Here is a 25677-nt window from a genome sequence, read left to right on the forward strand (position 1 = left end):
TACCTAGCACTTTCTTCTGAGCCACCCCTTTTCTGACCTTACATTTTCTTTCTCTCTCCTTTGCGCCTCTCTGGGTCTCATCTTTTCTTTTCTTGCTCTGAGTCCTAACCACAGAGTACAGCACCTGAAAGAGCCGCCAGCCTCCCAGCCCTGGTGTACATACCTGACTCCACACAAAGGGGCATTGTTTCCATCGTGTTAGTTGGAATTGGCAGAACGCTCCAGTGCCGTCATGCTTGCCTTGCCCACGCGTTTTCAGTTTCATGTGGTTGCAATGGATATGCTTCCTTCCCGACGCCAATTAAAGTTTCATCCCATCTCCTTTTGCCCATTGTGTGTGGTCGTGTGTGTGTGGACACATGCCAAGGAAGTCATTCCAGAACCTCCAGGAGAGTGACCAGATGGCCCTGTGAGCTAGAGCTGACAATGACATTGATACAGAAAGCTTGCAGTGCAGGTGCCCCAGGAAACACTGGAGGGTCTCCCCTTTGCTAAGGGAACGGGAGGAGAGAGCAAGGAACTGACATTTATTGACTATCATGTACCAAGTCATCTTGTGATTCTCAAATGTGATCCCATGTGTTTTTCTCTTCTGCCAAAATGCTGAAGTAGGTAGGTACTTCTCTTAGTTTGGGTTCTACTTAAAGTTGACCTGAGACCAGGACTTGGGGGCAGGCATTTAATCGGGCAGAAGTGCCAGGAAGAACATGTGAGGAAGTGGTGTGCTGGTAAATGTTTAACAACCAGCTCTGCAGCAAAAACAACAACCACCTGATTTGTAGCACTGGGTGATCTCCATGGTGTAAATATGCCACCAGGGCCAATTTCTTGTCGCCATGATGACATCACTAAACACAGAGTTTGGAGGAGATACGCCCTTGGCTCTCATAAACCAGTACAAGCTGGCTCCAGCAAATCAGAAGTGAGATAAAGAAGGGATAAAAGCAATGAAGGATGCTGTAAGAACAGGTCCCTGCTGTTGACCACAGGGACTCAATCACATGGGAGTGTTCTGGGAATCCACCCACAGGGACTCTGAAACATTTGTCGGACTCCCTCCTCTATTTGTTATGGTCACCCCTGGGCATTAATCCTCCTCCACCTCCAGTTAGATGTTCAGGCCCTGATCAAGCTCTCATGGTGCCTACAAAGGCCTTCAGGCAGAGAAGGGGGAGCCCAGGTACTTGAGGTGAGAAGATGTCAGCATGCTGGGAAAATCTTTTGCCTGCAGCTGCTGGTTAACTCAGGTGGGCCAAGGGTACAAGGGATGGGGTAGCACCAGAAACGGCGTCTACAGCAGAAGGAGCCAGCACGCTTTTTCTGTAAAGAACCAGATAGTAGATATTTTACTGTCTGGCTTTGCATGCCGCATATGTCTCTGTCACATATTCTTCTTCGTTTGTTTGAGGACACTTTAAAAATATGAAAAGCAGCCTTAGCTGTGGGCTGAACAAAATTGGGCTAAAGGCCATAGATTGCCAACCCCTGTCCTTCACAGTAGCAGTCGCAGGACCTGGGAGTTGTCAGAAATGCAGACTCTCAGGCACCACCCCCCTACTAAATCACAGCCACATTCTAACAGGGTGGGCACAGTAAAGTTGAAGTACTGTGCTACTGTATTACTATTTCCATTATCCAGATGAGGAAACCTACCTTTCAGAGAGGTTGAGTCACTTAATAAATGTCACACAGAGCCAGGACTCAAACCCAGATCTGATTGATCCCAAGGACATTTTCTTTATAGGTTTAAGTATAATTGTAAACAAGCCATAAACTAATATTTTCAAATAACCATATTTAAAGTAAGCTGGCTTGTTCAGAACAATATCTAAGAGATTTAGCACTGACGCCATTGAGGGAAAGTTGGAGGTGGGGAAATGAGTCTTTTTAGCTGTCATTTTGCAGAAAGACAAGCAAGTAGAGAGAAGCAAGAAAAGGGTATTCCAAGGTCTGTGAGGACCATCTTCCTTATACAGGATTTCAGGTATCTTAGGTGTATATCAAGTCCCTCAGTAGATTGGAACTTCTTCGAGAGCAGGAACAGAGTATTCTGGGAGGTCATCAGACCTCCCAGAGGATCAGTAAATTGATTCTACAGTGGAATAGAGACTGAAAGTGCACAGACTCCCACTGCTGGATTGACCTCAGTTACACCCTTTGCCAGGTTAGAGGTCAGTTTAAGAGGTGCAACCTTGAGACTCATTCTTTACAAGGCACCAGCCTGACTGGTATCCTACCCCATTGTGTAGGACAGTGTCCATTCTGCTGCAGGTGAGTCTTGGTGTAGAGATAAGACCATAATTCGGGCCTTCATGACTTCCAGACAGTCTGATCTCTTCTTTCCATCTAGGTCTTCTATTACATGTGTGTTGGATTTTATGGATTTATTATTTTTAGTTCTCTTCTTTTCCCCATCATTCTACGATTTTAATCTTTTCTGCAGAATGTTTAAAGAAGTTCTTAAGCACGTTTATCTGTTCTTAGTTTTCTGTAGTAACCCAGGAAAGACACTGCTTCTATTGTGTGTGTGTGTGTGTGTATAACAGCTTTATTGAAATATCTTTGACATATTGTTTTTTTTAATGCGATACCAGTAACTTTCATCTCCATTCAGTCTTTGTCAGATGCTGAATTATGTTTTTTCTTCATGACTGTCTGCCCTCATTTCATAGATATGATGTGCCCTTGAGTCCTGTTCAAAATACTAACAGAAAATTAACCTAGTTTTCACATGTTAATTTTTCATAAGAAGACATTTGCTTATTTTTTCAGATTGGTCCTCTTTCCACTGCCACAAGTATTAATTTCTGTTTGCTTGCTTTCTTATTCTTACGGAGAATAGTCTCTCTTCATGAATTATGGGGAGTCAGGTTGGGTTCTTTCAGAGATTGTGTTCATCCATGTCTAAATCACTGACACGCAGATGAAGGGGAAGGAGAATGTGATGTGGTAGCGTTAGCAGGCTGGGCTCTGATGCTAAGTGCCTGGCTTCAAGTCCCAACTCTGCCACTCCCGACTTGTGTGATTTTGGGTAATTCACTAACAGCTCCAAACCTCAGTTTCTTCTTCTGTTAGCTGGGGATAATAATAATACTGGCCTCCTGGGTATGTCATGAAGATTAAATGAACCCAGACATATGGTGCTCAGAAGAGTGCTTAGTACAGGGTAAGCTCTGAGAAAGTGTTAGCCATGATGTTGATGGGGATAGTCGTGGTCATGGTGATGGTGATGATGATGGTGATGATGATGATGATGATGATGATGATGATGATGATGATGGGGATAGTGGTCATGGTGATGGTGATGATGATGGTGGTGATGATGATGATGATGGGGATAGTGCTCATGGTGATGGTGATGATGATGGTGATGATGATGATGATGATGATGGGGATAGTGGTCATGGTGATGGTGATGATGATGATGGTGATGGTGATGATGATAATGATGGGGATACTGGTCATGGTGATGGTGATGATGATGATGGTGATGGTGATGATGATGGTGGGGATAGTGGTCATGGTGATGGTGATGATGATGATGATGATGATGATGATGATGGGGATAGTGGTCATGGTGATGGTGATGATGATGGTGGTGATGATGATGATGATGATGATGGGGATAGTGGTCATGGTGATGGTGATGAGGATCATGATGATGATGGTGATCGTGATGATAATGATGTTGGTGGCGACGACAATGACGAAAATGGTGGTCACGATCATACTTCATTCTTGCAGACTCTTTGCCTTCCTTTCCAGGTTCATTGTTTCTTTGCACTTGGGTCAAGTCAGTCTTTGAATCTTCTCTTGTATCATCACATTTTGCCGGAGTTCTTCAAGGTTTCAGGCACATAGATATGGACTCCTTCCTTGGTATAATAATGTGGTAAATTTATTATTTTCTTCAGAACAAAATCTGCCCGGGTACCCAAGAAAGACCTATTTTTCTTAGGAGATATTTTAGTCCACGGTCCATAGAAAATAGAGCCTGAGACCATGCTTATCTGACAGTACTTATTGGGGGATGCAATCCCATGTCGCAAGAGTGAGGGGGAAAACTGCAAATTGCTGAACCAGCAACAGGTTCACAATGAGACCTAAAGGTTGGTCACGCGGGGCACTGCAGAGAGGTGATATTGGATCCTTGGGCCTCAAAGTAGTCCATCAGAAGAACAATGGACAGGAGTTTGACTGCTGGCTCCTTCACATCCATGTCTCTCATTTGGTCAGTGATAGCCCCATGGTGCATTGACTTAATTGTGTTTCTGGGTTGTGTTATCCCATCCAAGTAGCTGCTGAGGAAGTCAAATTCCACCCCCTAAAGTGTGCTGCTTCTCCTGGGCCCAGAAATAGTAGCAGGGGCCAGAGCCTCGATGGGTCAGGTCAGTCCTGGACCCCGGAGCAGGTATGATGGAGACCGTGCGAAAGATTTGCTTTTTGTTCAGGGGAGACTGGTGCTGCTGCATGGATGAAGATCAGGGGGCCCGGCATGTGGGTGTGGGCCCGTTAGTGATAGAATATTGAGAGGAAGGTTTTATTTTCTCCAGTACAGGATATGCCCAGCCACCTAGGAAATATCTTTTTATTGGGAGATGTTTTGGCTCAGGTTGCCTGAAGAATGAAGTTTAGAATCGTGAAGCTGAGTACATATGGGGAGGCCCATAAACTGGGTCCTACTCGGCTTGAATATCTAAGGATGTTAGGAAACAACACATGTTCATTGAACTGCTTTTTAAAAGGCTAGATTCAGGGCTCTTGTCTGTCGAGTGGGGAATGTGACCTGAGGGCCAGAGCGGAACTGTACAGAATGTTGGGGGGTCAGGGGAGATGGGACAGCCAACTCCTTAAGAGAAACCTAGGGGGAAGACAGAGGAGCTTTCCCAGGAGTCTTATGGAGTTCTGTCTGTGCTATAAGCGTTCTTTCCCACTTTCCTTGAGACCCTCAGCAACATCTACATTGTCTCCTAGTACATCGCAAAATGGATTTATTTGGGGCAGAGGCATTTGTCAAAGTGCTCAGTCTAACCTCCAAGTAGGCACAGGGCGAGCTGCCATTGCACTGAGGTGTCTACTTTCCCTGGTTTTCACCAGGTACCCACTTTTCCCCTGAATCAGTCAGATTCTTGATTTCAAACAACAGAAATGAACTCTGGCTCGCTTCAATGAAAAAGGAATCTGGAAGGACTGCAGGGGGACTGGAGGATTAGATATTAGAAAATGGGCAGAAACCAAGGCAGTTCCAGTATGTCAGTCATCAGGAAGATGCACAATGGAATTTAACAGGAAGCATCTCTCTGGGACACCACCACTCCGCTGCCAGGAATGAACCAACCACGCTGTGACTCTCTGCCTCACACCCTGCTGAGCTGCAGTCCAACTAGCTCAGCCAGATCAGACACGTAACGCATCCTGCTTGTCGAGGGAGGGCAGCGAGGAACCATGTCCCAGCTCATGCTACATGGGGGGAGGTGTGTTGCAGATCCTGCCTGTAATTCCACTTGAAGAGACAGGAGAACACAGTCATTAAAGCAGCGAGCCCTGGGATCAGATGTCCTGGATCTGAAGCCAAGTTCTGCCATTTCCTTGCTAAGTGTACTTGGGAAAGTCGCTTAAACTCTGTTTCTGTTTCCTTGTCTTTGAAATGGGGCTATGTTAATCCTTAGTTTAAAGTATCATTATGAAGATGAACTGGTTAGAGCCCTCATCTGTAGGGCCAGAAGTTGTTTAGCAACTTGTATTTGTTCCTTGTGGCTGCCATGCCCAATGACCACAAAAGGGGTGACTTAAAACAACAGAAATTTATTAACTCACTGCCTGGCAGCCAGAAGTTTGAGATCAACGTGCCAGCAGGGCAGCACTCCCCGTGAGGGATTCCGTTTCTTGTCTCTCCCAGCTTCCGGCAGATCCTGCCATTGCTTGGGCTGTGGCCACATCACTCCACTCTCCTCCCATTTTCACATGACCTCCTCCTCTGTCTTCTTCTCTTCGGTCTTTTAAAAAATATTGTCCTTCAATTTAGGGCTCACCCAGAAAATCCAGGATGATCTCGTTTTGAGCTCCGAACTGAATTATATCTTCAGGGACCCTTTCTCCAAAGAAAGTCACATACACAGGTTCAGGGTGGACATTTTTCTAGAGGGCCACCATTTAACCCACTATTTAAACTCTTTTTGTTTTTCCCCCCAAATTGAAAAAGAGATTGAAGCCAGGAGACCATTTATTTGTGTGTTGATCATCCCAGTGTGGGCTGGGAGTTGGGGAGGGGGGGTACCTTGTATAACCTGAGTCAGGCACATGAACCTGTAGTGTCAATATCATTTTGATGAGAGTCCTGAAGGGTATTTTTGGAGCTCATGTGAGAAAGACCTCAGAAGAATAAACATGATGAAATGACAGATCATTCCCCAAATATACTGTTTCCTGCCTTCAGACCTGAGCTCTCAGCTGTATCAGCAGCTGATGATTGAAGGCTTTTCACTCTGAGCTAAGATGACTGAAGGACTTGAAGCTGGAACTTCTGAGGTAATCTCACTGGTAAAACGTCAGTGCCCGCCAGCTCTCCCATGCTGCAATAAACTCTACTTTCACGCAAAGCCAGCTTTGTGTGCTGGAAGATTATGATTTTCGTGGAAGAACCTGAGAGGAGGGAAGGAACGGTTCAGAGGCCCAGATTTGGTTCTGTTTGTACCCTCCTAGGTGATGGCAGAAGAGAGAGAATCTGAGATCATGCAATAAAAGTTCAGGCATAGTAAGATGTGGCTACCTGAGCTTTGTACCATCAGGGCTCATCCTACCGTGTGAAGTCCAGAATACACCACTGTGACATAAAAATTATTTGAGCAGAAGGCATTTGAGTTCCTGAATTTTCTTACTGCCTAAAAGCAGAGTCTCGCCCAAATACACAAAAGTTGTCATAAATCCCCTCCCCAGGAGCTACCAGAGGAGATTGACTCTTATCACTGGGGATAGAAGTTTCCACACCACCTCGAAAAGGCATTGTCACAAAATGATCCTATCTCCCATCTATTCTCCTAGTGACCCATTTGCCTTTCTGCAAAGTCATTTGTTCTCCAGTCAGTGCCCTGCTCTGCCTCCTCTTTCCCTCTTAAGATGGTATATAAGCCTCGAATTCTAACCACACTGCGTCGAGTCACATTTTTCTGTGAATTTCTGTCTGTCCGCGATTAAGTCTGTCTTTTTCCTTGCTAATCTATCTGTTGTCAGTTTAATTTGCAAGCCCCCAAGGACAAAAGCTAAGAGGGTAGAGTAAATGTTTTTCCTCCCTGACACTTTCATACACAGTTCAGCACAGTTCTACCTTCAGCAAATAGTCTTGGTATTTTTTCTCTGTGTGTGTGTGTGTGTGTGTGTGTGTGTGTGTGTGTGTGTTTTCTCCTTAAGAATATTATAAATTCTTCTGGAATAAGGAACCACTTCTCCCACGGGAGCTGTCTTACACACACGTACACACATACTACTCCCCGAAACAGACTCTTAGAGAAGGATTTAAGGACAAGTTGTTTCTTTGGGAGATGGTCCCACCAGGGGAATGGGCAAATGAGACAGGGAAGAAAGGAAGCCATCCCATGTGTTGCTGAGCATCCTATCGCTGTGGCCAACTGGGTCTCAATCCTGCTGGGGCTTTGAGAAAACTGTGTAGAACACGCCTCAGAGTTAAGCCACCCAAGGGGCGAGGAGCTGGGTATTTTTCCTCCAACTCTAAGTCATCATTAGCTGACGGCTGCTCTTAGGCGTATCAGCTCCTTGGTACAGCCCAAGCTGTGTGCTGGGAGAGAAGTCCCTTAGGCAGAATCACAAGTGCTCACAGACGACACCACAGGCATGAATAGACCATAGGAACCAACAGGATGTGGGCGGGCTCAGTGCCTGTGACTGTGGGCTTTACAAAGTTGCAGAGTCCTGGATCCAAAGCCTGATTCAGCTAACTGTGAGATTCTGGCAAGTTCCTTATCTCTCTCAACCTTGTTTTCCTCCTTTGTAAATTGAGGGTAATAATTATTTCACAAGGTTTTGATTCAAAATGAAGCACTTCTGTGAAATGTTTTGAACATGCCTGGCATAGGGGAAGCACAGCACCGACTCGATAGATACCATCTGAATGGACTTTGAAATCCCAGAGAATCTGGCAAAAACATGAAGTGGTGCACGCATTTTGATACTTCATGGTTTAAATGAGTCCTGGAATATAATTACATACATGCGCATCAGATTGGGGGTGCAAAGAAAAAGTCCATTCTTCTGCGTACTGAATAATTCTGACATCAGATGTGTGAGTTTTTCCTCACACCAACTAATTCTCCAGCATCTTCTGGTGTCTTACGGTTCCATTCAATTCTGACACTATCTCCTTGGAGTTGGCATCAAATCCCATATTTGAAGGGCTCCATCCCACAAGGCTGTCTTCTGCCTCTAATGCCAATTGCAAGTAGTAGGTCCCCAGGGTACCCGTGTTTCCATTCGACTTGGCTTCAAATCAGAGGTTCCACGACCCCTTTCTGACGTTCAATAAGTTGCTATAATGGCTCAGAGAACTCAGAGAAACACTTATGTTCACCAATTTGTTATAAATAAAGTCTGTGATAAAGGATGTAGATGAATAGCCAGGTGAAGAGGCAGACAGGGCAAGGGCTAGAAGAGTCCAAGCACAGGAGCTTCTGTTCCCGTGGAATTGGGGTTACACCACCCTCTGAGCATGTGGAATATTCACCAACCCAGAAGCTCTCCAAACACTGTGCTTTAGGGATTTTTATGGAGGCTTCATCACATAGGCATGACTGATTATTAACTCCATTTCCAGCCTGCTCCCCTCCCCAGAGGATACGGGATGGAGCTGAAAGTTCCAAGGCTCTAAGCCTGGCTTGGAGTTTCTGGTGACCAGCCCCCATCCGGAAGCTATCCAAGAGCCCATCAAGAATCGCCTTGTGAAAACAAAAGATGCACTCAGGAAATTCCAAGGGATTTAGGAGTGCTGGGTCACGAAGTGGAGTCAGAGATCAAATATTAGAACAAAAGATGGTCCTAGCATCTTTATTGCTTAGGAAATTACAAAGGTTTGAGGGGCTCTGGCCAGGAGCCAGGAATGAAGAGCAGAATACTTATATCTTATTGTATCACAGTATCACAGCGTGTGTGTACATAACCCCTTCCCTTTCTGGGTCCTGGTTCACAGCAAGCAAGGACAAAGTGGGGAGGTATTCAGCTATTCAGAGGGATTAAGAGAGCAAGGAGAATGAAAGAGAGGACGACCACAGAGGAGATCATCCTTTGTGGCCATCAAGACAGCCCATTGGCATAGACGGGTGGTTACCGTGGAGACAGAGCCTGCATCATCCTGTGGCCGTTCATGGTGTGTTTGGCTACCTAGAAGTCAGACCGTTCAGGACAAGGACTCTGTATTCCCAACCTTCTGAATATTAAGAGCCCAAGAGAGGGGCTATATTTGAAAGGCTTCTTAAACAGAGCCAGCCTCAAGCATGGTCTGCCTATCACTCCTAACATAATCCTGCTTCACCTAAGTTTCTATCGAACAAGGTCTTCAAACATGTTATTCTTCGAACCCCAGTCTCCTGTGGGAAATGTGATGCTAGCTGTCTTCGCCCAGATTCTCCAGAAAACAGAGCCTGAGGCAAATAATTATATGCTAATATTTTATTGGGAAGTGCTATCCCAGGGACGCTGGAGGGAAGGGGGAATGAGAATGGGAACAGATGACAGCGGATGGGGAAGGTGCGAACCAACTTGGCACAAAGAGCAACCAGTTGGTCTCTATCTGGTCAGTGTCTTCAGAGAGACCAAGTGAACATCTCAAGTCGGGATGCTGGTCAAGGGGATGCGAGGAGAATTTATCTTTGAGATCCTGTCTCTCACTCAGCAAAGGGTTGCTCTATAGGGTGCTCCAGCACCCCCATACACACTTCCAGGGGTGTTGCGTAGGTTGGGGTGCAGGAGCATGTCACATCTCAGCAGCAGCAGGGATGCCCTGGGGTGAGAGGGGACAGGAGAGCTGTGTGGTCAAGCGCAGGCACTGTCAGATCACGCGCCAGTGGGTGGTGACGAAGATGATCTTTGACCAAACTCTAGCCACGCTCTTCTGAGCGTATTTTTCAAGTAGGCCCTGTCCTTGGGCATGTCCCCAAAAGCCGAAGTTTAGCAGGAATCCTGCTAAGTCAATTTAGGTAGAATCCCTCATCCCCTAACCACCCCCTGGGTGATACGTGGTCACTCTCGCCTGCTCTCAGCAAGAATCCTGTTAGGTCAGTTTAGCAAAGAATGTCCCTGCCCTCTTAGTAATTTTCCATCCGATGACATCCTTCACCCTGCTCCTTGGCTATAAATCCTCACTTTCTCTTGTTGTATTCAGAATGGAACCCAACCTCTCTCCCCTACTGCAAAGCCCCAGTGTTGTAGTCTCCCTGAATGAAGTCTTTTTTAACACCTTTAACAAGTGTCAGAATAATTTTTTTCTTTAACAGCGGTCATACCACAAAGTGATGGTCTGCCCCTGTGAGTTCAAAATCCATACAAGGTGCCCGATATACCATTTCTGTAGGAAAGAATGGACTCTAAATTTTTTGAGCATTTACTCAGCACTAGACCCTCTTATAAGCTCTTTATGCTGTTCATTATTTGGTACCATTTTTTAAGCCATTTTTCAGGATAGGAAATGCGGACACCAAGAGTTCTAATCAACAAAGTCAAGATCACTCAGCTAGTAACTTACAGAGCCTGACTCTGAACCCAGGTACACTAGTTCCACAGGCTGCTTTCTTACATGTTTCAGTTCGACACAAAACACCGTTACAATATACAGAAGGGTACACTGATTCCATCCCTGTCAGCTGTGGGACCTAGGACGAGGAAGGCCATCCCCGGGGCTCTAGTTTGTTCATCTGTGTGATGCACGTGAGCATTCCCTGGGGTTTTATGAGAACAAACAGTTTGAAATAAGTCACAGAGTTTCATCTCTGCCCCCAACTCCAAATAAACACATACTCCATTTTATGTGTTATTATCATTATTATCAAATAACTTTTAAGTGTTTTATTTTTACCTGAAACAGTGCTCGTTGAATGTAATGCTTTTTTTTTTTTTTTTGGCACAAAGAATCATAAGCTTCTTTCAAGTTTTAATTTTGATCACCTCTACCTCCCCGAAGTGTGCAGTGTCCATAGCTACGGAGTGTTGGAGAGATTAGTGACTGAACATGCAGTGACCTCCATTTACTTTCTGTGAAATCCAAATTGAGTGAGCTGACACACCACAGGGACAGAGGAGAGCTGTTTGGATAATTGCTGATCATCCATGGAGATCAAATAAACCTTTGCAGGAGACCTCATCCATATACTGGATTATTATAATGCTTCAGCCAGATCTTTGACTTTCGAAATGTCTTATAAATTTGGTTTGAACGCTTGTATTAGGTTTAATACCATCTTATTTTTCTGTTTTATGAATCATGTCAGTTTTTCTCTGGAGCTTGAAAGAGACGCTATCCATTAGCAGAAGGGAAAGTCGTTAAGTGACTCATCCTGTCACAGGGAGATGCTCTATCTCACGTTTGTTTTATGTGCTCACTTGGGTGTGGGACACAGAGACACTAATCCCACAGCTGACCCTCAGCCCCACGCCCTCTTGAAATCCTCCTGAGGCTATTTCCAGGCTATTCCTTATCAGCATACACATCACACACCCCTGACTGGTTTTGCATAAACAACCACACGGAATAGTTCATTGATCCACTGAGTAGAAGAAGGAAGGGCTCCCCAAAAGTAAATTGTTCAACTAAATGAAGCTTATCCTTGCAAGCAACACATTTAAAATTTTTAATCATATTTGAAAGAAATGTTTCCAAGAGGTATGTGTCCTAGGCAGAAATAATTTGGTAGCAAGTGACAAAAGCTTACTCAGACTAGCTTAAGCAAAATGGAGAATTTATGGAACAGGTACCAGATGTCTCTTGGAATCTAAGGGCAAAAATGATCAAGGTTTCCTAAGGGGCAAATCATCGCTCAGTCACTGGCCCAAGTCATACTCTCAAGGAACATGTAGCCACTCATCTCTGATTCTCAATAACAAACTATAATGGACAAGATTCTGATTACTCACTGAGGAGAGGGGAGCTGGGTTTGGGTACCACCAGCTCTGCCTCTAACCAACACTGTAAAGTTAAACATTTGCCAGTGGTTCTTAAGCAAGGAGGGGCATAGCTCCCCTCCACCTCGCAGGTGTATGAGGAAATAGATTAGGGCGTTATTGATTGTCACAGTGAATCTGTGAAGGGCACTGCTGGCATTTAGAGAGCAGACATCAGGGGTCCTCCAATGCACACAAGAGTCCCATAATGAACAACTAGTCTCACTTCATACCACTCCCTCCCTCAAGCCACCAAATCCAGGGATACTGAGAAGCATGGACTCCCTGTACATCTTGATTTCATTTTCTCAAAACAAGCTCTGGGGTTTATACACTTTTTAAATTCTGTGACCTAGCCGTGACTATGAGATGTCTTAGTACAGACAGACCCTTTGGTAGTGATTCATGCTGTTAGACAAACATTCTGGTCATCCCCATTCTGGGCACATGGAAGGGTGGGGTCTTGTGACTGTTGCTGGCCAATGAGCTGTGGGCCAGAAAGCATGTCACTTCCGGCATGAACAATTAGTTGTCAATGAGCCATCCAGGAAGGTGCTCATTTCCCTTTGCTATGGCAATAGACATTGTAACAGCTGGTGGCTACTCCGTGAGCCTGGGTCCTAGAATGAAGATAGTCATGATGCAGAGTAGAATCTCCTGCCTATCGATGATGGACATGAGTATGAGTGAAAAATAAGTCTTCATTATTTTAAGTCACTGAGATTTGGGGGACTGTTTGTTACTGCAGCAAACTCAGCCAATCCTGACTGATACAGGCTCTCAGAATTGCTGTGCCAAGAACTCTTCTTAAGTACTTTACAAATATTAACTCATTTAATTCTTACAACAACCTTATCAAGTAGCCCAACCTTATTATCCTCATTTTATAGACAAGGAAAGTGAGTCACAGAAAGGCTGAGCAGCTTGTCCAAGTGACAGGAAGTAACAGAGCTGCAGGTCCAACCCAGGCAGTCTGGCTCCAGAATCCATCTCTTAACTACGGTGCTATACAGCCTCTCATCTCTTATGCAGCAGTTACCCCTACACTAAATGGACTTAAACCAGGGTGCTTCACTTATCTAATTTCTGCTTTCAATGTTTTTAAAATTATGACTCTTTATTCCTGTTAGTTATCAGTTTTTTGCTGTTACCTGCCTGTAGCAATAACCCCTCCTTTTTTCTCTTCTAGTATGGTGTTTCTAATCCATTATGGACTAGGAAACCAGATAATTAAGCTTGTTATGCTTGTTCTAATTGTGACTAATTGAGACTGGCCACCTTGATAGTCAGCCTTGCTCTCTTCCACCCCCACTCACCTTGCACACTGTCTTGTAGTTGTGTGATTGCTGGCTCTTGTATCTATTTCCCCCTCTAGACAGCATGGTCTTTTGAGAGAAGGTAATGAGCTTAATTCACCTTTGTGTCTCTCTGTCCCCTTCCTCTAACACCTAGCACAGTGCTTTGCATATGTTAGGTGACTAATAAATATCTGCTAAGACTATTAAGTAATTAGGTTCTGAGTAATGGCCTAAGAGCTTGCCTGTAAGTTAATTAGATGGGCTTTGTTACTAGCCTTTGGGACATCCGTTTTAGCTGTCTAGAGGCCTTTGGGACTTTCTCAGTGTGTCTTGGATGCGTAAGATTATGGGTCAAAGAGATCAATAAATTCCTTCATTTAGTCCCTTAGTAGATAGTTATTGAGTTTCTACCATAATATTAAAATACTATCAGCTTACCATGTGTAAGGTAATATTTGAAACACTTTGTAAGCATTCATTTATTTTAGACTCACATCAACCCAACAAGGTAGGTACAATTATCATTGTCCCTAAAGAAATTGAGGCCCTGAGAGCAATTTTCCCAAAGCCTCATGGCTAGCAAGAAGTGGAGTTAGACTAACTAGGTACTGGGGATATAGGTGGACAAGAAAGAGAAGGTGCATGCCCTGATGAGGTTGACATTCTAGTGAGAAAGCCAGATAAAAAGCAAACAAGCATATAAATCCACAAAATAATTGCAGATTGTGATCAGTGTTTAGAAAGAAATAAACAGAGTGCTGAAATAAAAAATAAAGCAACATCATAGGGGTGTGATCCAGGAGGACATCTATGATGGGGTATTTAATTCACCTATTACTGCATTAAAACTTACCCCCAAATGGGTGCTTAAAATAATAAACATTTATTTATCATCCCACAGTTTCTTCGGGTCAGGAATTTGGGAGTGGCTTAGTTGGGCGGTTCTGGCTCAGTTTCTCAAGAGGTTTTAGTTGAGATGTTGGGTGGGGCTGCAGTCATCCGAAGGCTTGACTGGGGCTGGCAGAACAGTTTCCAAGATGGTGCAGTGTACCTGACAGAGCTCCACCAGACAAGCAGGGTAGAGATCTATCAGGGAGTGTTGGGGGCTGGTTATCAGGCTCTCCTCACGTCTGATACCAGAGCCTAAAATCCAAAGAGTAGCAATCAAGGTGCAAAGACCAAAAGCAGGCTGAAACCCCACGAGCACAAGCTAGAACCCCACAAGGACAGACTAAAACTTGTCTTCATCCTTGATGATGAGGACTTCCTGCAGAAGCCATGACCCTTTGAGATACATCTAAACACACACACCTGACATAGCCCCTGCATCACATTAACAGGGTGAGTCAGCAGACCCACAACAAAGCATATGTGGTGCAAAATTGCTGCTGCCCGCCTTCTACCCTCCAAGTCTCAGAGAATTTCCCCTGTGGCCAACCCTACCTGGAAATATACAACAAGGGGGATTCTCTAGTTCAACCGGGTCAAGTTGACACACTGCAAAGCCATCACACCATCCCACTCACTCCTGTGGCTGTTGGAAGACCACATTGGTTGTTGACAGGCGGCCTTAGTCCCTCATTGTGTGGGCCTCTCATTAGGGATGCTTGAGCATCCTCATGTCATGGCCACTGGCTGCCCCCAGAGTGAGTGATCCAGAGAGAGAATAAGGAGAAAGCTGCAGTGTCCTTTATGGTCTAGTCTTATCACACACCGTCACGTCTGCCATACTTGGTTTATTACAAGTAGGTCACTGAGTCCAGAACACATTCAGAAGGAGGAGCGTTAGGCTCCACCTTTTGAAGAGAGGAGTATAGAAGAATTTGTGGACATATTTTAAAAGGCAGCAACTCCAAGAGCCAAAGCCGAGTGTTGCAGGCAAGGGTGACAGCAAGAGGCCCTGAGGACCTTGATGTGTGCAGGACCCTTCCTGAGGGTCAGAGTGGCCAGAGCTTCATGGACACGCCCTGGGAAAGAGCAGCCTAGCATGAGGCTGGGCCTCCCCATCATGGCAGGGAGTTTGCTTTTTATTCTAAGTGCCATAAGGACCCATGGTGAGGTCTCCAGAAGAGCGATACAGTCTGATCTGCATTGTGAAGCGTTGCTGGGTGTACCATGTGGGGCGTGCAGTGGAGGGGGCCGGAGTAGAAGCAAGGAGCCTGCAGAGGCATTGAAACACTTAATTTGTTCTCATTCTACCTCTGCCATCTATCTGATCCATTCACTTAACCTTTCTGTTCCTCATCTGTTAAACAAGGTGACTATTCCCTGCACATCTCCCAGCACGACTGCAGGACACACAGAGAGAATGCACATTGAGACACTTTGTAAAGTGCAAGACGCTGCAGGTGCAGTCGAGGCACTTTTGCTGGGCTTGCTCTGGCTTAACACCATTTCCAGAGTTGAAGGATTTTAATTCCAAAAGAACACCGGGGTCACGAGAAGACTATTTTAGCTTCAATATAACTGCACAGTTGCTACTTACCGTCTTAAGTGAGTTAATACCCACTGTGATGGTTAATTTTATGTTAACTTGACTGGGTCATGGGTGCCCATATTGGATGAAACATTGCTCTGGGAGTGTTTGTGAGGGCGTTTCCCCATGAGATTAGCATTTGAACTGGTAAATTGAGTAAAGCAGATGGACCTCCCCAGGGAGGCCCTCATCCAATCTGTTGAGGGCTTGAATAGAACAAAAAGGTGGAGGAAGGGAGAATTCTCTTTCTGCCTGACTGTTTGAGCTGAGACATCCATCTCTTCCTGGCCTCAAACTGGGACTTATACCATTAGTGCTCTGGGGTCTCAGGCCTTCAAACCCAGACTGGAACTACACTGCTGAATTTCCTGTGTCTCTAGCTTGCAGAAGGCAGACTGTGGGACTTATTAGCCTTTTAAATCATGTGATCCAATTCTGATTCTCTGGAGAACTCTAATACACCCACCAAAGTATTTAAATGATCAAGAACCATGGCGTTGTGTGCAAGGCCTCGAGATCACGGTGACACCCCTGCAGCCATCGGTGGTGACTCACTCCATCCTGGAAACATGGCATCAACGCTCTTAGCTCAGTGCCCTTGAAGCGGAGCCTAAGGCGGGGAGTTTGGAGCCAGTGATACGTGCGTGGAAGCAGTGCTCTCAGAAGAAACCTGGGAGGGAGGGAAGCAGGATACGGCAGGCAGTGCGCAGGCAAATGTGGTTTCAGAGGTCGGACCTGTGCGCGATCCCATGGGGAGCTCTGGAGCGTGGATTGGACCACAGATGACGCTGCTGCCCAGAGGCAAGCAGGCTTGGTTGGTATATCACAGCCGTGCCGCCCTCGAGTGATCGATTATTATGTAACACGTCACCCCAACACTTAGTGGCTTAAAACAGTCATCTCTTTGCACACCTGCGTTCACACAGCATCATTCACCACAGGCAAAAGGTGGAAGCTACCCAAGTGTCCATTGATGGGTGAATGGATAAGCAAAATGTGGTATACACATACAATGGAATATTTTTCAGCCTTGAAAAGGAAGTTCATCAAAACTTGGATGCGGGCTTCCCTGGTGGCGCAGTGGTTGAGAATCTGCCTGCCAATGCAGGGTACACGGGTTCGAGCCCTGGTCTGGGAAGATCCCACATGCCACGGAGCAACTAGGCCCATGAGCCACAACTACTGAGCCTGCGTGTCTGGAGCCTGTGCTCCGCCACAAGAGAGGCCGCGATAGTGAGAGGCCCGCGCACCGTGATGAAGAGTGGCCCCCGCTCGCCGCAACTAGAGAAAGCCCTCGCACAGAAACGAAGACCCAACACAGCCAAAAATAAATAAATTAAAAAAAAAAAAAAAAACTTGGATGAATTTAGAAGGCATCATGCTAAGTGAAATAAGCCAGACGTACAAAAAACAAGTACTGTGTGATTCCATTTATAGGAGGTACTTTGAGTAGTCAAATTCATAGTGACAGATAGTAGAATGGTGCTTTCTAGGGACTGGGGTGAGGGAAAATGAGGAGTTGTTGTTTAATGGGTATAAAGCCTCGGTTTGGCAAGATGAAAAAGGTCCGAAGATTCAATGGGTTGGCTGCGCTGTACCAGCTGGGTGATGGGCACTCTGGCCCGGTAGTGCAGACCTGGGGCGGCACCGACAACAGCTGCTACGGGGGCATGACCACCAGCTCTTTGCAGACTGGATCAGCCGTCACATGACCTACTACAGCAAACTCTTCTTCAATTATAAAAATGGCACAGCCTTTGAAATGGAAGAACGTTTAAAAATTTTCTTTTAAAACAACTACATTTTTGATGCTGTTTTAGACACCCAACCAATAATACTCTCCCTATTAGCGCATTAACAGTGGGTCAGATACTGCCTTAAGAACTTTTTAGATATTAACAGATATAACTTCACAACCATGAGAGGTCAGTATCACTATTATCCCCATTTTACAGATGAGGAAACTGAGGTCCAAAGAGGCTAAGTAACTTGTCCAAGTTCATATGGCTGATAAGTGGTAGAGGTGAAGTTTGAAGTTCAGCATCTGGATCCATATTCGATGCTCTTCGACATATTACCATACTGCTATTCTGTAATAGAACTGATAAAAACAAAATAAAAAAGCTTGATCTTCTACTACATAATCATTTAGATTTATGATTGAGAAACTACATAGCTCCAAGAAGTTAAGGACCAAACAGATCTATGACCACCTTCCCGAAAAACTCCATGTACTCGGGCATGACCCCTCAATGAGCACTTTTTCCAGAAGCAAAAATCTGGATAAGCCAAACCCAAGGCCACGCAGAACAAGGCAGAGGTGTCCTGGGAGAGCACATCTAATTGAGGCTCCACATTCCAGCTTTAGCAAACCCTTCAGTTGTAACTAATCTCCAGCAGAGAAGCCATGTAGTGAAGTGGGTATTTTGCAAGCCGATGCTGTCTCCTGGTAGTCAGATGAGGAAATCAGTCACTGATTTCCCCAGTGAGATATGTTTTCTGTTGAGCTCGTGCTTTCAATTATCCAGATGAAGAAAAATGCCGTTTGGGCGCTCTTATCCAGATCTTGATTTTCTTGCTTATTCCCAGCTCCTGAACACTTCCTCTTCCTTAGCTACTTTGAAACAGAGATTCTGAGCTTTCTGCTTAGTGGATTGTGTGCGTGCATGCGTGTGTGTGTGTGTGTGTGTGTGTGCGTGTGTGCGTGTTTTGTTAGGGGGAGGGGCAGGCAGGGGTGGGACAGCACTGTGAACAGTCATGAACTACCAGATAAAATGCCCTTGATCTTATAGGTTTGCTTCAAACCATCAAACGGCATCACTTGACAACCCAGCAGCCTCCAGCTGATGGATTTGCAGAAGTGCTCAAGGATAATTGGCATTTTAATGGGAAAATGCCATGTTCCCAAGTGTCAGAATAGCAATAAGATATCCCAAGGGCCATTAACACAGTTCTTGGGTAATTAAAGTTGCTCACCCATCAGTCTTGGTCTCAGAACCTCTCCTATGCTTGTAGCAGGGCTTCTGGGGGTGCCCAATACTCACAAACCACTAAACTGGAACTATAGTGATCAAATATCTCTTCCCATTCCAACATATGCGTATGAAAGACACCTAGGAGCAGCTGTACCTCTCTCATTGCCTTTCTTCTGTCTTATCTTTGGTCCTGGTTGGGCCCAGGTAAGAACTCTGAGAGCCATGTGTGATAGAAGGAATAATCCTTTTCTCTGTAAATGTTCTGCTGTCAACTCACTAAGGTCATATTACAAGAGGGCATTTTGAGCCACCATTTAGTGGGAGTTTCCAGGTGCCTGGGACAGTGTGCACGGTCCCCCTTGGCTTGGTGAGTAGGGCTGGGGCGACATTTTCACCTTCACTCACCCTCTTGGATGGCACTCTGGTGTCTGCTCAGTTGTATGTGCTGGTCCTTGCTAATGTTCAATGAGCATTTGCTATGTGCCCAAGCATTACCTCACTTCATCTTTATAACTGTTGTTATCTGTACAGATGAGGAAGAGGAGGTTGAGAGAGGGAACGTGGCTTGTCCAAGGCCACACAGGATATTGGAAATAACGGTCAAACTGTCTGACTCCAGAGCTCAAGGTTCTAACCACTATGTTACCCTTCTCTCATTCACTTTTAAAAATTTGGAGGCTTCTCATGTCTGTACCTGTTTTGGAAGTATGTCCTCCTAGGAATGAGGTGTTTCTTTTTTGGCTGCGCCATGCGGCATACAGGATCTTAGTTCCCCAACCAGGGATTGAACCCGTGCCCCCTGCAGTGGAAGCGCGGAGTCTTAACCACTGGACCGCCAGGGAAGTCCCGGGAATGATTCTTAATTCTCAGTTTGTCTACCACTATCTTGGGAGTGCGGAATAGGGTGCGGGGTAAAGTGTAAGGACCCTGTGAGGGCTTTGAGACGAGCCTCGTGTTGTAGCCCATTCAGGCTGCTATAAAAAAAACCACCGTAGACTGGGTGGCTTAAACAACAAACATTCACCTCTCACGGTTCCGAAGGCTGGGAAGTCCAAGATCAGGGTGCCGGCAGATTCACTGTCTGATGGGAGCCCACTTCCTGGTTGATAGACGGCCGTCTTCTCACTGTGTCCTCACGTGGCAGAAGTTCAGAGGAGTCTCTTTTGTAAAGGCACTAATGCCACTCATGAGGGCTCTGCCCTCATGACCTAAGGGGATCCCTCCCAATACCGTCACCTCAGGGGTCAGAATTTCAACATAAGAATTCTGGGGGGACGCAAACAGTTAGTCCATAACAGCTGGTGTGGTAGAGTGGTGCCTTCTTTCCCCTGACAAGGACAGTCTTCAGTAAGAGATATAAGAGTCATCGTTCTGACGGGAAACAGATGACTTACTCACAAGGGATAATTTGTGGATTGTTTAATGCAGGGACCCTACAAAGCTGAGGGCAGGGTTTGAGTCAGCCAGGAATAGGTGGGAGAAAATTCCAAGGCAGACGAAAGTCAGAGCTGTTACCTCCTGTAGCTGTGAAGGGAAAGACGGCCAGTGGTTTCAGGTCCCCAGAGAAGGTGGCTCATAGAGATGGCTGCCTGATGGGAGCCGTGCCCTTTGGTAAAGGGACACAGCCAAGCCTCAGTGAACTGGTGTGGGGAGGCCAGGGGATAAACCCCCAGCCTCATTCTCCTCCCATCTTTCACTCTCCTGCCAGTGCCTGCCATTGGGCAAAGCCGAGCAAAATCCAAAGGGCACAGGAGCCCCATTCACGGGGTGCACTTCTGGGGGCAGCCTCCCCAGGCACACAGCAGGCGAGCCAGGGTGGAGACGGGTCTCAAGCGGGAAGCAAAGATATCCAACAGCACAGAGTGATGGAATAGAAATGTGTACAGCAGGAGGCCAAGTGGGACTAACTTGTTTCCTAAGAGGTAGCCGTTGGGGAAAATGCTTATTCCCCTACGTGTGTGTTTTTGTTTGGCTGGTCATTTTTTTAAAAAATAAATTTATTTATTTATTTATATTTATTTTTGGCTGCATTGGATCTTCGTTGCTGCACGCGGGCTTTCTCTAGTTGTGGCGAGCGGGGGCTGCTCTTCGTTGCGGCCTGCGGGCTTCTCATTGTGGTGGCTTCTCTTGTCGCAGAGCACGGGCTCTAGGCGCGCAGGCTCAGTAGTTGTGGCTCACGGGCTTAGCTGCTCTGCAGCATGTGGATCTTCCCGGACCAGGGCTCGAACTGCATTGGCAGACGGATTCTTAACCACTGCACCACTAGGGAAGTCCCTGGCTGGTCATTTTTTATTTGTTGTTGTTTTTAATGAAGAAAGTCTTGACTTCCTTTTGCCCCTTCATTTATTCAGTAGAAGAGGAAGAATTAATTGAGTGACAAGCTTGGGACAGACCAGGTGTGGTAGCCCAGCCGCTTCCCTCTCTGTCCCTCTTGGGGACCCGCCTGCCTACACAAAGTACTTATTCAGGTCCTCTCTCAACCGTGCGGTTATCTTAGCAGTAAATCCCTGCCTCTAAGGAGAAGGGCCAATGAGCTTCCAGGGTTGCCCAAGACTGGCGAGGTAAATACATCAAATTCTGGGATGCAGTATTAGCAAGTCCTCTGGCCAGATCTAAATACATTGTCTGCTCTAGTTTTATCAGAAATACAACTGATACTTTGATCTCCACCTGCCTTACACCTTTGTCATTGCTCAGTTTCCAGCCTAAAGTGGGAAAGAAAAAGCTATATTTATTTAACCTCACAATTAACAACTGGGACCCAAAGTTGGAGGCAAAGAAGTATCAAAGAGGTTACTAAACTCACTTGTCTCCGGGGCTCATGAAGAAGCAGGTGAACTGGTTTGCCACCGGGCAGCAGCCCCACTGCCTGTACCCCCTCATCAGCCAGATGTATTTGGAGTTATCTCTTACTGGTGGGAACCCAGGGGTAGCGTGACTTCATCTCCCATCCCTCCGCATGGAGGACAGAAGGGGTAGTGCTTCATCCCAAAGCCGATGAAACGAGTTCCAAAAGAGTCACCCCGGAATTGGGAAGGGGGAGAAGAATCAGAGAGAGATGGGAAGAGAAAGAAAACCACAGAGCAGCTGTGAGTCGTGTAGACACCAAGAGATGTGGCTTGATTTGGACCATCTTGCAACTAACCCACCCAAGGGATTACTCCAGCACCAAGGACAGGAGCTATGGGGTCGCTCTGGTTACTTATTCCTGTGTAACAAGCCACCCCAAAGTGCAATGGCTAAAAAAACAACCATTTTTTATACGTCATGAGTTTGAGTTTGTGGGTCAGGAATTCGGGCAGGGCTGTGCTGAGAATTCCTCTGTCCTGTGTGGCGTCGCCTGAGGTCCTCGGTTGTGTGCAGCTGGCGGATGGGCTGGGCTGTTGACTTGGTGGGATGGCTGGAAGGCTGGGCTCAGCGGGGACTATCGATCAGAGTGCCTGTAAGTCACGCTGCCAGCACAGCCACCTCAGAATAGTCAGACTTCTGTCGTGGTGGCTCGGGTTTCCCAGGGAACGTTCCAAGAGATCCTGGTGGCAGCTGCAAGGTTTCTTATGACCTAGGCCGAGAAGTCCCAGAGAGTGTCCCTTCTGTTGCATTCTGCCAGCCCAGGTTCAAGGGGAGAGGAAAGAGATTCCTCATCTGCTGGAAGTTGAGGCAAAGACTCTGCAACCATCTTTATCTACCCCGGAGGCGTCTGGCAGATGTCTAGCCAGAAGGTATGGTTCAGGACAGGGAAATGAGGGTGGGAGGCCCCTCTCCCAGGGCTTCCGGTACAACTTAGTTATCTGCCCCAGGAGAAAGCCTGTGCTGGCTGCTAGCCCAGCAGAAGGCATTGCCAGAGAAGCCGGGAGAGCCTCAAATAGGAAGAACAGCACCAGTTTAGAAACATTTATCTCTTCTTCCCCAGCCTGCCTCTCAACCCTTAACACGGGAGAGGAGGAAGGCTGAGAGATGGAGGGGAAGGAGCCTGAAGGAGGGACCACTCCCCTTCCCTCCAAGACCCCAGGGGTCAAAGCCAGGCATTTTCTGGGGGCTGGGAGATGAGAGTTCACTGGGATGGGCGATCGAAACTTGAAACGAGCCTGGACTGGACTTTTAAACCTGAAAACGAATAGAGTTAGGGAATTTGTTTCATTAAGAGAGATTAGACAGAGCACACTTGAAGGCAGCAGTTGGAGAAGATATAACAGTCATTTGTAGCCTTACAGAACCCAGACTGTTCAGTCATCCGGTAACATCTGCCTCATAACACATGGGTGTTAGGCAGCTCACAAGAGACAGGTGTGTACGAGTTGAAGCTGCTCCTTTCTGTAGGAAGTGCAGGACTTAGAGCTCTCTCAGATGACCCACCAGAGGGGCCCACCGTCCTTGCTCCGAGATGAAGCCAGGACACGGGGGAGGTGGGAGTTGAGAAAGACAAGGGCAATGGGCAGGGGAGGGAGAGAAGCTGGCGGGACACCAGAGGAGGGACTCCTGGACACCTGAGGCAGGGTGCCTGGGGGAAGAAAAAAAAAGCATCATATTTTACATCATTCCGTGGACGTTGTGTATGTTTTGGTCAGCCGTGAACAGGAGTGTTACCTTCCGGGGTAGGATGTTGGTTTCATGCCCACGAAGGAGTCACCGCTAAGGTGAAACAGGTGCAAAGGTTCTGACTCTGTTTCCGCGAGGCTCAGAGGAGCATCGCTCACTTAGGAATAGAAATGAACACATAAGAGTGAGTATTAAAAATAGCAATCACTGTGTCAGGGTCGCGACAGGATACAGATGGCATTCTTGGTGTGGGTAATTGGAGGAGTGTTTAGTAAAGGAACTATAATATTTACAAAGGAGTGGGCGGGTGTAGGGACATACGCTGCTGTGGATAATCAACCACGCAGGACTAGGAACACGGGGCTAGGACCACGCTGAAGGCCTGAAGGGACGGGGGAAGGACAGTTATAGGACCTGGAGGTGGCAATGGCTGCCTGGCCGGAGCTGTGCCCTTTGCTGGATTCTGCCCACCCAGGACAACGCCAGAGAGGGGAAGAGGGCTTGGATCGGTAGCAGCCAACCAGAAGTCGGAGGACAAGGAGGTCAGCTTCCTGGGGCACAGAGCAGCGGGGAGACTTGTAGAGAGTGACTGAGGGCAGAAAGTGGAAAACATCTTTCACCGTGACAATAAAATATTGAATATCATCTCAACAGTAGTGACCAAACAGGCATTCATTTAATTCCAGACCTCGTGCTGAGCATTTCACAGATCTTCACAGATTTAATCCTTATGACTTCTTCAGTACAGTTTCTACGAATAGTGCCCAGAGGGCAGATGAAACCAGGTCTCAGAGACATTGGGTAAATTGTCCAGAGTCACACAGCCAGGAAGTGGTAGCACTGGATCCAAAGCAGGTATTTGGGCTCCAAAGCCTGTGCCTTTGACCCTGGACTGTACTGCTTCTCCTACATAGGGAAGCAAGGAGTCCTAGGCATAGCAGTGAGTCCTGGGACATAGCAAAGCCTCGGTACTCTTAGAGATCTAACGTTAGCTCCCAAGGGGAGAAGAAATTGGGAGCCGTTGCCTCTTCCACTGTTGTCAGGACTCCCAAAGGGAGAGTCTGGTCAGCCGATTGCAGGACTGGGATGAATGGGGTGGGAGTACGTGCAGGGGGACCATGTTAAAGGAAAATGTTTCTTGAAAGGTAAAATCATGCCACCTTTTGAAAGGTAAAATTAATGCTGATACACATAAAGGGAACACAGGTCCAAGATTTTATTTAACTTGTTAAGCAATGGAAAACAAATCAGTTATTTCAACAACCTCAAAGAAGAATGAAAAAAAGCAGACACCTATATAGGTAGTCAGAAACGCCAGAATGGGCTTGCTAGTAGATGCGATACTGTCCTGTTCCAAAGGTAGGTGGGGATCAATTGCACCTCCCCTGGAGGAAATTTATTTGCTTTATAATCAGTTTCCTATGTCTACAAAAAAATTAATCAGTCCATCTAAGAAATAAATGGAAAATTGTATTTGAGCCAAACTGAGGATTATAACCCGGGAATAGACTCTCAGAGAGCTCCGAGAACTGTTCCCCCCATTAGAGGTCAAAGCACAATTATATAAGTTTTTGTGACAGAGGGGGGCTGTACATTAAATGACATATTATTGACAGTTTATACAGTCTAGCAAGTAGTGGGTCATGGGTAATGGTGGCCTTTTACAAGATAAAGAAGGAATGTTATCTTTTAAGGATTTGTCTTGTTGATGCTTGGAGAACATTGCTGTTTATGGTTGAGCTGGCATTTCTGCCGATGGGAAGGTTTTGTTGATGTATAATGCAGATCCACAGTGCACAGTAAAAGGGAGAGAGGAGGCCAAAGGGCAGAGAAAATTTTTATGTTTAATTTTTCCTTGTGTTGCCATAAAACGTGCATTTGATTTCACACAACATACAGAGTTTTGAAGTAGCTCATGAAAAACACTGCCTGAGTTCCAGGTTTCACACCACCTGTCAGCTAATCTACAGGATACCTTTCTTCAGTTATCTCCTCCTTTGCTTTACTGAGCCTCTAATTTTGAAAGCTGTCTGAGATCATGGAGCAGGAAATGGAAGCAGAAAGTTCCAGAACTCCTGATATCCAAATCAAAATGCATGGGACCCAGACTATCCAAGCTAGATCTTAGCTCTCTCAAATGCTCTCAGACAAGGAAGATCCAAGTTTCATGAGACCTGAGGCTTATCAGTTGGTGGCGGAGGTGGTGGAAGGAGGGTCCTTTAAGAAAAAAAAT

General features: G+C 46.2%; 2 protein-coding genes across 2 annotated transcripts in view; one reads left to right on the forward strand and one right to left on the reverse strand.

The window, feature by feature from the left end:
* Window positions 1-21063, reverse strand: part of LOC309607741 (uncharacterized protein) — a 53310-nt gene extending 32247 nt beyond the window's left edge. The window contains exon 1 of the mRNA XM_082346633.1: window positions 164-21063. Coding sequence (XP_082202759.1) covers window positions 3157-3729 — 573 coding nt within the window. The 5' untranslated portion in view covers window positions 3730-21063 and the 3' untranslated portion in view covers window positions 164-3156. The remainder of the gene's footprint in view (window positions 1-163) is intronic.
* Window positions 1-25677, forward strand: part of PROK2 (prokineticin 2) — a 411259-nt gene that overhangs the window by 200264 nt on the left and 185318 nt on the right. The gene's annotated exons all lie outside the window — the stretch shown is intronic.

Source organism: Balaenoptera borealis, assembly GCF_965194805.1.
Source record: "Balaenoptera borealis genome assembly, chromosome: 12".
NCBI classification, from domain to species: Eukaryota; Metazoa; Chordata; class Mammalia; order Artiodactyla; family Balaenopteridae; genus Balaenoptera; species Balaenoptera borealis.